The 12,495-nt window shown below is 51.4% G+C and overlaps 3 protein-coding genes across 3 annotated transcripts; 1 reads left to right on the top strand and 2 right to left on the bottom strand.

The window, feature by feature from the left end:
• Window positions 1-1,921: 1,921 nt before the first annotated feature.
• Window positions 1,922-2,743, bottom strand: A1O7_09130 (transcriptional adapter 2-alpha; the record flags this gene model as incomplete). Its single annotated transcript, XM_007763119.1, has 1 exon — window positions 1,922-2,743. One exon carries the CDS (start codon window positions 2,741-2,743, stop codon window positions 1,922-1,924), a length of 822 nt encoding a protein of 273 aa, XP_007761309.1.
• A 525-nt stretch (window positions 2,744-3,268) lies between these two features.
• On the bottom strand, window positions 3,269-4,689 carry A1O7_09129 (uncharacterized protein; the record flags this gene model as incomplete). Its single annotated transcript, XM_007763118.1, has 3 exons — window positions 3,269-3,675; window positions 3,722-3,884; window positions 3,937-4,689. 3 exons carry the CDS (start codon window positions 4,687-4,689, stop codon window positions 3,269-3,271), a joined length of 1,323 nt encoding a protein of 440 aa, XP_007761308.1.
• A 2,557-nt stretch (window positions 4,690-7,246) lies between these two features.
• On the top strand, window positions 7,247-10,178 carry A1O7_09128 (uncharacterized protein; the record flags this gene model as incomplete). Its single annotated transcript, XM_007763117.1, has 7 exons — window positions 7,247-7,585; window positions 7,633-8,321; window positions 8,371-9,263; window positions 9,314-9,392; window positions 9,451-9,528; window positions 9,578-9,722; window positions 9,771-10,178. 7 exons carry the CDS (start codon window positions 7,247-7,249, stop codon window positions 10,176-10,178), a joined length of 2,631 nt encoding a protein of 876 aa, XP_007761307.1.
• Between the last annotated feature and the right edge of the window lie 2,317 nt (window positions 10,179-12,495).

Raw genomic sequence — 12,495 nt, 5'->3', positions numbered from 1 at the left:
CCTGCTTTTCTGCCGCGAGAAGCGCCTGATTCTGTAACCGCCTCACATTGGAGACAAAATTGCGCTGCTGACTGGAAACCCTTCACTGTCTGGTCCTGTTCTTATGCTACAGTCTGAGTAGACAGGTGACCTAGCCGACTTATTTTGACGTGCCAGATTCTCCTCCTACATGAGTTATTATCTCTACAAGACGCGATCATCGACATGTTTCTGAATTCCTCAGCCCTACGAACTGGATTTCGTTTCAAAGCGAATGATATCTGCGGACCAAGGCGCTGTAGTTTCAGACGATTCTGTAACATGCTCAGACTACTACCGCACACGAAAGCCTGATTCCTTCTCGGTAGCTTGCCTCTTGCGAAGATAGCTACCTGCTCCGACAAAGTCTGCGCCCAAGATGAAGGCTTTTCCGTATAAAGTTTGCACCGGATGCATCACTTGCAAGTAAGTCGACTCAATCGTGCAGGTTTTGGGTTTCTGCTCATATCTCAGTAGGTGGAGAAGAGTCAAATGCGACGAAAGCAAGCATTTGTGCCACGATTTACAACAGAGGAAACGACCAGTGCCTAGACTACGCGGTGCCGAAAGCGAAGGTCCTCACATAGGAGCCAGCAAGGGACACCGTCTTCAGAGCAGACAACCCAGGTCAAATGTAGAGACTTACAATTAACCGGAGTTTCACTACTCACCAGGTCGCCAAACTCATCATTTGGCACCAACGAGGGGACAGCTCTCTGCAGCAGTGGCGCCACATAATATCGCCAGTGCTCGCTCACTCTGTCCCTGAAGGTGACTTCTACTGCAGTCGTTCCACAGCTCACCTGGTCGTCACCCGTTATCATACATATGCTCGTCGCTCTTCAATGACACATCGAGAAAGTGGCCAAACCACTGTGGTGAAGGTGTCGACAACAGCGACTGCACAAGCGGGTTCGCACTATATCTCGGTTCGCACTATATCTCCACGATCGCACTTATCAGAAGCAGAAATCTCCTAGTATTCGAAATTGCCGTTGCTTCCCTCCTTACATGGGCTTTTGACTGATGCTGGATGCACCTGATTCCCTTTCTGTCAGGGTTCCCATACTCATACCTGCATCACCTGCCTCACGCAAGACCAAGGTGCCTGCACTGCACCCAGGTCCCTCTTCCTTGCCTTCGACACCGATTGCTATTTCGACTTGGTCAAGCTCTTCATGCGCCCGAGCGGTAACGGAAGTCGGCGTTGTCCAGGCCTCGGTGGCAACATATGAGACATTATCAGTTTCTGGAAGAGATCGAGAAAGGTGGGAGAGAATATCGAAGGTTAATCGTTGCAAGCGGAAGGATGTTATGTACGGCTAAGCAGTCCACTTGGGGGACTTTACCCCAGGACCGTCCCGTTTGAGGGGACATTCGTCAAATACAAGGATTAGCTGGGACCAAACTACGTAGCGCGGTCCGTCGTATTGATTACACATTAACAGCCCCGGACGTTCGATGAAAGAAAACATCGCTGCTATCCCCGCGACACTGAACCGAGTCTCTGCATGTTGTCGATTGTGCCCAGTGTTTGCTGAAAGCTTCAATGGTTCTTCCGGGTGGCCAAGCCTGTCCGAAGAACAAATCCCGAGCAGGCTGCAAAAGATTCCGAGTATGTTGAGAAAGGTAGCTTCGCCCTTTATGTTGACTATTGCGTTCTTGTTGGTTGACTCGCGCCCCCGATTCATTTCCGTTCCATGACGGCGCCGACAATCCGGAGCAATTGACAAAAAGACGGCACCCCATCATCCTCCTTTTAAGTAAATTAGCTAGAGGCGCCATGCCAGGCTGAGCAGAGCGCAGTCGGAATGAATGAATCTTGCGAGTTCGTCTGTACACATTGCGTCGGGAAGATGAAGAAGATGTCCTCGTAACAGATGGGGACTGCTCAGATCAACGATCACAACTTTGACGGCTTCCAGATGGCCCGCCTTCTCTCTTTGAATGCTTTCAGTCCTTCCAGAATGTTCACTCCCTTCTGAAGCTCAGCCCACTGAGTCCTGCCAGTCAGAGAGGTTGCTTCCACAACGCTTGCAGTTTCCCAACCCTGCCTCAACCCAGCTCTGGTACAGATGACCGAGTCTGGACTGTTTTCAGCAATGAGCTTGGCATACTTGACTGCTTCCTTGACAACGTCGGCCTGAGGTACAACCTTGTTGACAATTCCCCAGTCCTTCATTTGCTGTGCAGAGTAATAATTTCCGGTCAAAGCCATTTCACTTGCTCGTTGCAGGCCCAGAGTCCTGATCAGCCGTGGAAGAGCACCAGCATAAGGCGCAACACCGCGTTTGACCTCGACCAAGCCGAACGAAGCTGTGTCGGCGGCGATGACAAGATCGCAGTTCACCACCGTCTCGCAGCCACCACCCAATGCCAAGCCATTGACCGCCGCGATTATTGGCTTCTTTCCCATCCGGTTTGACAGCGGTACTGCACCAGGCGCATCACCAGGGCCAGCGCCAGGTTTGGCTGCATTAGATATACTCGATTGCCATTCCTTGAGATCCGCTCCGGTGGAGAAGGCTTTCTTGCCGGCTCCGGTGACGATGGCCACTATGAAGGATGGTTCATCATCGAACCAACGAAAGACGTTCGTCAACTCAACAACGTCCGCTGCACCCATGCAGTTTAGCTTTTCGGGACGTGCAAAGGTCACGAGCAGGATGCCCGTTGCTGGATACGATAGCTGTGCGAACTTCGTTGGTGGTGGAGAAGCGGCCATTGTGGTTGCTGTAGATTGCCTATGTCGTGACCAAGACTCGATTCAAGCCAGATAACACTGATCAAGTGTGCCTCTTGTTTTCAAAGCTAGTAAGTACCGAGGTAGGGTTCTTCTGATTCACGAACGGTCCATGTCAGGCATAAGCTAGAATTACAAGTGGATTCAGATTACATGCTTGAAGTTAGGTGAGCTGCACGTAGCCGAGGTCACTTGCAAAATGCCCAGAGGTCGACTTGGTTCAGGAGTATGAGGGAAAGCGGCTTGTCTGACCAACATCTTGACAGTCAAAGTTGTCGCTTGAGTAATTGCCGTCTTCAAGCCTCGGCGGTAACCTCCTCATGTGAACTTTGTAACAATCGCCAGGCGTCAGAATTGATGTTCCCGTTAACTTACTCCATATTGTCCGCCTTGATCCCGTCCTTGTGCCTTCCCATACAAGACCCTTCTTGTTGCCAAGTAGCCCACAACCACCAAAAGGAATCTAAACTTGACGATTCTATGAAATCCCACGTCTGTCACATTCGGTTATTTGCAGGTTCCGTAACCTTTTCTCTGCCACATCCTGACACTTTTCACTTGCATCTCGCTGTTTTCCAGCCACGTTGGGTACCACTGTTCTTTGGCGTCCCAGAAATCCTTCCGTGCCGTGGGTGAGGCGTCCACCCAGGGCTTGCCAGCTTTGCCATCTTCGAACCACCCGTTTTTCCCACCAACTGCGACGTTCAGGATGAGGTAGAATGGCTTGTCGAATGGTGTTGCGGGATTCCCTGTCTGCGACCATGGGTCCACAAAAGCTGTGCCGTTGGTGTCGGAAACAGGGAACTTGCCGCGCCGCCAGAAGGGCGTCTTGAAATTGGTGTACAGAACTTGCATGAGGCGGGTGTCGATATAGGTATAGATATGGGTCGGTGTCCATTCAAGACCGTACGTGTCTGCGATTATTAGCTGCAGCTCCAGCATGAGGAGGCACGCACTCACGGAACCCAGCGGCATAAGTGGTGTGCGAAGCATGTTGCTTGTTGTTGGTCCGCCACCAGGCATCATTCGCGCCGTCCGGTCCCCAATGCAAAGTGGAACTGACGATGTTGTTACCGCCCATACCGTACGTCCAGTTGTTGCCCCGCGACTCCGCAAGGTCGATCTGCGATTCTCGTCAGCTCTACGAAGATGACAAGCAATAGTGGGTTACCCACCTCTCCGCTCGATGGCCAAGGACCATAGGTGTCGTTGACCGGAAGCATCCAGATCGCCGGCCACAGCCAGTCACCGGCGGGCAACTTTGCAACGACTTCTATCCGCCCAAACTGGATAGAAGCACCCTTCTTGGTGTTGATCCTGGCACTCTTGACGGGATTGACAATCGTTCCGTTGGTGGTGTTGGTACTTGTCACACAGCTACTCCAGCTATCAGTGGTGCAAAGACCACTGGCTGTAAGGTTGATGATGTTGTTGGTCTCAATGAGACGGGCATCCTGCAACGTCGGTTTGATGGTCAAGACTCCGTCCTTGATAAAGACGTTCTCGTCCGTGCTGGTTGTCTCTTCGAATTGTCCATTGCCGTATCCGCCGACTTCGACTTCCTTTGTCCAGATCCTGTCGTCGAAGCCATTGGTGAAATCGTCTTCGTATACGGAGCAGTACACCGGCGTCTCCACAGAAGCAAGTCCGTCGTACACCAGATACCCCGAAAGTGCGAGCCCAATCAGAAGGCCAATTAGTGGGAAGAGGCTGAGCCAACGCTGTCGAGGATCTTTCTTTTCAAGCCAGGGCTTTTCGATGTTGTCTTTGCCTATCCGGCGAGAACGGAAGTACCTGTTCGCCAGGTTCTGTTGATGAATGGCTACCGAAGAAGCATTCCTGGAGTCGTTGAACTTGAACCGAGGAGCTGTGGCCGACGTCGAATATTCGTGCTCTTGAGCATATTTCTCCTGCATAGGTTGGCTCATGGCGGGACTGTTGAGCCTGCTGGAGCCTCTTCCAGAAGAATATGGACAGGCAATGACAGCGCACCGGAAGTCGAGAAAGTCTGGAGTGCCAAAGTTCGGCTGGAAAAAGCTTCACGTCAGGCTGAACGAGAGGTTCAGGGGGGCTGCCACACGCTCTTGGACAGTTGGGTCGTCTCTCCTGAGAGATGAGACAACTGACGTAGAAGTTGCTGCAATTTGTCGACAGGTCGTATTCGGGTGGGAATAGTTGCCGAACAGGCACTCAACTTGTGTGAATAGTTCGCGGAAGCGCACCAGTAACATGTGCATCTGTCTTGCATCTGCCCTTGTGTCTCAAAAGTCCCCTCGAGGCATTCCCACGAAGAGCAAATCTCCTTTTCAGCCTGAAGTCATCCATTTTCGGTACCCGCGGTGCGACATGTTGGACTTTCAGCAAATTAACGACTGCAGGGGAGTCTCGTCTTTCGCGGGCGCTAGAGCATGTGATGCCATTTTGCCGTGGTGGAGGACGCAGATTGAGCGCCGTCGAGCTTGGTCTTCTGGTGGAAGAATCAGGTCTGTACTTGCGGCCGGCGCAATCCCGGGTGCAACCATATCGCGCCTTCTGTTATTGGGCGGATACCGGCTTCCAGCCGTTGGTCCTGGCGATAAGATATGCGTTATAGCGGGTGTACCTGCGCTAGGATATGTCAGAAAAGTGGTCTTAGCACCGTTAGCAGGGATCCTCCGTCAGCTTCCCATGTGAGCCGGCGACAGGACGTGACAAGGAACATGGGACTGGGGTCGCGTTTTGTGACAGGGGACCCTCTCTTAGCCATTTGTGTGGCACTGTTGGCATAGGCGCAGTGATGGAGCAGGTCGCACTCAAGACTCCAACCCATAAAACTCGTGTTTTCACTGAAGACTGGTCAAGGTCCTGTACTCCACGCGCAGCCAAGGACGAAGTGCACGACTCATGGTGAGACCGCTGAATAGGACTATCGGGTCTCGAGAAGCTTGTCGGGCAGCGTGTATCGCCGTTGGTGGGAAAGCAGCGAATCATCTCCCCTGCGTGCGGTATGCAAAATGGTTGATGAATAACAGTGGAGCCAGATAACGAAAGACGGCAGTTTGGAATCGGCGATATTACTGTGTACTGTTACTGCAGCCACAAGCGAGGTGACAAGCTTAGCAAATGAGCGGCCGTGTTTGGCTAAATGTGGGCCTTGGGCTTGATTACCGTTCGCCAATCTTGTCAGAATCCCTGTTAGCGCTCAGGGCGATGTGCGAATGAGCTGCCGTGATCGACAACGACGTCCACGTTTCTAGCCTGCCTCGTACTATTCTGGGTGAAAAACTCACTATGTTTCGCGGAGCATGTTTGAAAGGGGCAGCCACCACACGGCCACGAGTGGCGTGGATGTGGGCCGGAAACAGCAAGCGTGGCTTGCCAAGCACCTAAACGAGTTTTCTGAAACGAATGAAGATGGTGAGGTTCTTTGAACGTCCCCCATCCTGGCCCATTACTCGTCTTGCATGGACGTCCACCCACAGCAAGGCAAGCAGCGCCCCAGACAGTCACGTTCATGGTAGCGCCCATGGCCGTTGATGGAGACCTCTTGTTGGTGTCCAGGAAGACCCTGCCACGCCTCCGCCTGGAGAGCAACTTCACGTTTTTCTCAGGCTGACCGGAGTTGGGCGAGGCTATCCGCGACCCACTGAAACGTGACCGAGATGCTCATCTGTCGAAAAATCAGAGTCACGCTTCCCTTCGGGGGACTGTACAACGCCTGAAGAGCCCTGCGCATTACGCGCTACTCGGAACTCATACCCTTGGGTTCTCGTATATGTCAGCTGCGCCTTCCACTTCGGCATTGGTGGCTTCAATCTGTGAGAAAGGGCTGTCGCAACCATGCCGCAAGCCGACCGCTCGATTGGTTCTTCACAGATTCATCTTGGAACATGCATGAGCGAAATTGGCCTCACGCTGCAGGACCCATCTCTTCTCGTTTCTCCTAGCGTCCAACGCATTCGAGACGGGTTCCTGCGTGTGGACCACTATGCCATGCTCTCAGGCAGCCTCACCTGGAAAGAACTATGTCGTCACCTATCGAGTTCACGGCCAGAGCCCCGAGCGATAACACCTGAGTCCAGAATGAAGTGAGCTATTTGTGGATACGGCAAGATAGCAACCTGGATCGAGGGACATGATGTCCCTGACCCGTCTCCCTGATGGCTTTCCTCTCTCCTTTCGTGCTTTGGCCATTGTCCTTTCTTTCCATTGTCCTTCTATACGCTCTTTCTTGAACACACCACACTCGTTTGCCTTTTACTCGCCTTGCTATCGCAGGAGTCACTCGTTTGCCACACATTCGCTTTGCTATAGCATCAGTCACTCGTTCCCCATTCACCCGCTTTGCTATCGCAACAGTCACTCGTTATCATATCGGACGCACTTGAAGCCACTCGACAGCAGCTCCTTATATTCATTCTGCGTTTCCGGGGGTTAATGCACTCAGTCTCTTCTTAGGCAACGTCAACACATCTCGTCTCCATAGTTCGACGGAAATTCATGGAAATGGACGAGATTTCCCGGATGCCACAGAGGCCTCCCGTGGCCTACCATAATGACGACTTCGACTTCGAAGCCCCTCAGTTCCCAACCCGCTCGCCGTCTCAGATGTCGTTTGCTTCCCACGCCGATTCGATGGCTCCGCTCGGGTCGGCAGGTGCTTTCAAGTGCGACATCATGGTCAAGTTCCTCCGGCAGCGACAAATGGAGAAGCTCTGGTCCAACAGCGTGGACGGTGAAGGTGTAATCCTGAAGCGAGGCAAGAATGACTTCGTCTGTCAACCATCCGAGCTTTTGTTCGAGAACAATGGGCTTTTCCACCAAGTCTGTCAGCTCAATGTCAAAGTGAGTGGACAGAGACGTGACGAATGGGCTTGTGCTAAGCAGATCAGGTTGCCATGACAGTAAAGACGGATGTCATTGAGACATTCTTGCGAACATCACAGCTCCCGTATGTTCCGTACGTTGATGGACTGCGGATCCAGGTACTTCCAGACATCACCTTCCTATCAACCGGCAAAAAGCACCACTTTGCGGCATTCATCCAGAATCCAGGTTACCTCGTGGTATGGCATGATGATCCCGAACAGGTCATCACCAGAGCCGAGAAGATCGAACAACATCTCGTGTCTCTTCTGTGGAAGGACGAGAACCTCGTCATCCCGAAGAGTGAAAATGCCAGTGCCGCCCCGAGCATCCGGGAAAAGGCAGATAATGCCGACGTGGAAGACGGACGTCGCTATGACGACAGCCCGAGAAAGACCATTCTTTACCAGGCTGTTCTGATGGCACTGGCTGGATTACTTGTCATCTTGACCATCGGTGTCGGGTGGCGTAAAGTTGCAATCGAAGTGAAGACCGACAGCACTTATATTCGCCTTGCTCTCGCGGCTGTCATTCTGCCTCAGATCTGGCTCGGCTGGTTCTTCTTCCAGACACTGGTCAACGGCATTTCGCAGCTTTTTGGCCCCGTGAATCAACTGGACTCCAATTCTCGAACGTTCTCCGGTATCAGAAGCAAAAGGCTCGAAACGGATACGCTGCCGCATGTGACTGTTCAGTGCCCAGTCTACAAAGAAGGGTGAGTTCAAAATGCAAGGTGCTTGAACCCGGCGCTAACATGTGAGCAGTCTCTGGAGTGTCATCGACCCAACAATGGTCTCCATTCGCGAAGCCATTTCTACCTACGAAATGCAGGGCGGAACAGTGAACATCTTTGTCAATGACGATGGCATGCAGCTCATCAAGGAACATGAAGCCAAGGAACGCCGCGAGTACTACGAAGAACACAACATTGGCTGGGTCGCTCGCCCCAAGCACAATCCAAACCCCAAACCCGAGAGCGGAGAGAAAGCCTTCACTCGTGCGGGAAAATTCAAGAAAGCCTCCAACATGAACTATGCGATGAATGTCTCTGCGCGTATTGAGGACAGGCTTGCCGCCATACACCGCCACGAAGCTTGGACACAACAAGATGAGGATGAAGTATATCAACGCATCCTCCAGCAGATCATTGAGGAAGATCAAGGCAGAACTTGGGCGCAAGGCGATGTCCGCATTGGCGACTACATTCTCATCATTGACTCGGATACCCGAGTGCCGGCCGACTGCTTTCTTGACATGGTGAGCGAAATGGAAGCCTCGCCCCAGGTCGCCATCATCCAATTCAGCTCAGGGGTGATGAACGTCACAACGAGCTTCTTCGAGAAAGGTATCACGTTCTTTACCAACCTGGTGTACACTGCCATTCAGTTCGCTGTTGCCAACGGCGACATTGCACCTTTTGTCGGTCACAATGCGGTCTTGCGGTGGTCTGCTTTGCAGGACATTGCTTACGAGGAGGACGGTGTTGAAAAGTACTGGGCGGAGACGACGGTGTCGGAAGATTTTGACATGGCGTTGAGGTTGCAATCCAAGGGCTATGACCTCCGCTTCAGCACGTACTTTGGCTCCGAAGGCTTCCAGGAAGGCGTGTCTCTGACAGTGTACGATGAACTGGCGCGTTGGGAAAAATATGCTTATGGTAAGTGCATGTGGCTTCCGCGGGTTTCACGAGACTCACTTCTCCTGCAGGCTGTTCTGAACTCATCTTCAACCCACTGATCTACTGGCCAACTCGAGGCCCAGTGACTCCGCTGTTCCGCAAGTTCATGTGAGCCATCCACCTTTTGAGCAACTTTGGAAATGGTTACTTATCCTCCTTGCTTCAGAACCTCAAACATGTCCGTCATGGCCAAGATCACTATCATGTCTTACATCGGCACATACTATGCCATCGGTTCAGCTTGGTACGTCGCGTCGAGACTCTTCCATGCGCCGGTCTAACTTTCACTTCAGGGTGCTTACTGCTCTGAATTATTTCCTCATCGGCTGGTTCAACGGTTACCTCGACCACTACTACACGGACTCGTTCAAGATCTACTTCTCCATTGTTGTGGTCTTCCAAGCTCTGGGCACCGTGTCGTTGGCGGTTCTGCGATATGTAAGACAACCCCGCCGCCGCTCCTGTCGTATACTAACCTGCTTTTAGCGTGTTGCTGGTCGTTCCCTCATCGGCGCTTTCCTCGAGAACCTCACTTGGCTGCCGCTATTGACCATCTTCCTCGGCGGCATTTCCATCCACGTTTCACAAGCCATTGCCTGTCACATGCTCTCGATCAACATGACCTGGGGCGCAACGGCGAAAGAGGCTACCCGCACCTCGTTCTTTGAAGAGGTTCCCACCATCTTGCGCCGCTTCAAGTTCACCTTTCTCTTCTGTTTTCTCATGGTTTTCGGCATGATTGTGCTTGCCGGTGTGGGTCCACTTGGTCATTTGGTCCCTCACGACTGGCAAATCAAGGACTTTACGGCAATTTGGCCCATGGCACTTGTCGTTGCATTTCACTTCCTGCTGCCATTGGTGCTGAATCCAGGGTTGATGCAATTTACTTTCTGAATGCTTTGTTACTCTTTTCATTTCTCCACACGACGTACACGAGCTAGGGAGACTGGGCTAGCGATAGAAGCACATGTGCCCTTGACGAGACAAAAGAGTTTATAGATTCGCTGGATATACTGTCAGGAACGCCTAGATGGGCTTAGCGCTCTAGGCCTATATAGCTTGCTCCTCGCATGCGAACCCTCCTCGTTCCGCATGCTTTGAGTCTTCGTCGATAGCTAGATAGATATTAGCTTATACACCCCTTTTTACATCTCGAGTACCGCCATTCCTGACATTCTCAAAGCATGCCCCTTGTCTCCGTATAGAGTCGCTTGCGAGTCGCCATGGCACCTCGTCGACACCCCACCCCCCTAAACTCGGCCGCGACCTTCGGCCCCGGCCCTAGCGACGATAGCGACGCTAGTACCGAGACGATCGCGGAGAAACACCAGCGACTCCGCGTAGCTATACAGGAGAGGCGATAGCTAGAAGAGATTAAAGAGATAGAAAGGGAACTCGTAGGCGGGTCGCCCGCGAGTAGTATATAGGGCGCAGGAAGCTCGCTAGGCAAGAGACCCGCGTCCTAGGACCTAACTATACGATATAGGCGCGCCTTCCCCCCGCTATTATACTAAGGCGCCTCGATTAAAGACCTCCGCGACTTCCTTCTAAACTATAACGTTTATTTCGACGCGGTTAAGGAGTATAACGAACGTAGGCGAGTCGTAGTCGCCGCGTCCTACCTTCGCGACGAGGCCCTTCGGTAGTAGTCCCGCCTATCGATTTACCCTATAACCTAACCCGAGTTCGAGTAAGTACTGCGAGATATAGTCTAGGACCCTACGAATCGTATAGTAGACGTATCCTTAAAGCTTAAGAGGCTTTAGTAAGATAAATTATCGGTACGAGAGCTTATATCAGCGATTAAGGACCTCGAGGATAAGATCCCTAACCTTACGGTTAAGGAATAAAAGGCCTAGGTCCTTATAAACTGCTTACGGCCTAAGCTGCGCACCGCGGTCCTGCGCGAGGCGCGTAAGATCCGTATATAAGTATAAATATAAGGCCTTACGCAGCGACTAGCTGAGGTTAGCTAGTAAGAGAAGGTTGCTACTCCTATGCGACAGGGTAGCGAGTCGCGCGTGGGACGCGCGGGAGAGAAGAGTATAGGTAATAGGGTATACTACCGCTGCGGTAAAGAGGGCTATATTACGAAGCACTATACGGAGTAAAAGTAGGACCGTCTCTAGCTAGGTAGACTTAGTATATAACCGTATAGTAACCTATAGATAGCCTAAGGGCCTACGGTGGTATCTTGCGGCGTGCCTAACTCACTAAGGATAGAGGGGGATTCGCGCTATACTCGGAGTATATTCGCATGCGACTCACAGTAAACTCTATAGGGGCGGTACTTAGTGGATTCTGTTTATCGGGTATACGTGGACTCGTATACGGGTCGCAGTGGACTCTGCGACGGGCTTCTACAGCATAAAAGGATAGGTGGCGTATTACTCCGTGGACTCGGGGGCTGCCTATATAAGTGACTAAGAGGCGGGCTCTATAGGCACTGAAAGGATAGATAGTGTATTACTCCGTGGACTCGGGGGCTGCCTATATAAAGTAACTAGAGAGCGGTATAGTTACTATACAAGAGTCGATTACGAGTTAGTTAAGAGTTAAGTGCGTATCGAGGACGACACGCCTAGAGGGGGATAATTATTAGGAACGCCTAGATAGGCTTAGCGCTCTAGGCCTATATAGCTTACTCCTCGTATATGAACCCTCCTCGTTCCGTATGCTTTAAGTCTTCGTCAATAGCTAGATAGATATTAACTTATACACCCCTTTTTACATCTCGAGTACCGCTATTCCTGATATATACCGTATATAGAATATCTCTAGCAATATAAATAGATATTAGATCTATAGTGATCTGAAAGCTTATCTATACTTTAAACTAGGCTTAGGTTTAGAGTAAAATAATAGAGCTATTATAATAATACTAGTACTATTAGATAGAGCTCATTAAGACGGTTCAAATGGTATAACTTTTATTTACTAATTCCTTATATTAAGAGTAGTAGTCGTCGTTAAAAATATCGTCGTTATAGCGTTTTAGGGAAGTTAACCGAGAGATGCCAAGAGCGTAATAATTCCCAACCCAATCCGGCATCGCGCGCTAAGAGCGTGATAATTCCCAACCCAATCCGGCATCGCGCGCCAAGAGCGTGATAATTCCCAACCTAATCCGGCATCGCGCGCCAAGTGCGTGATAATTCCCAACCGATTCGGCATCGCGCGCCAAGAGCGTGATACTTCTACCTGCAGCCTT

The sequence above is a fragment of the Cladophialophora yegresii genome (assembly GCF_000585515.1).
Source record: "Cladophialophora yegresii CBS 114405 chromosome Unknown aczIN-supercont1.7, whole genome shotgun sequence".
NCBI classification, from domain to species: domain Eukaryota; kingdom Fungi; phylum Ascomycota; class Eurotiomycetes; order Chaetothyriales; family Herpotrichiellaceae; genus Cladophialophora; species Cladophialophora yegresii.
Note: the sequence above shows the minus strand (reverse complement) of the source record. Positions and strands in the feature narration are given on the sequence as shown.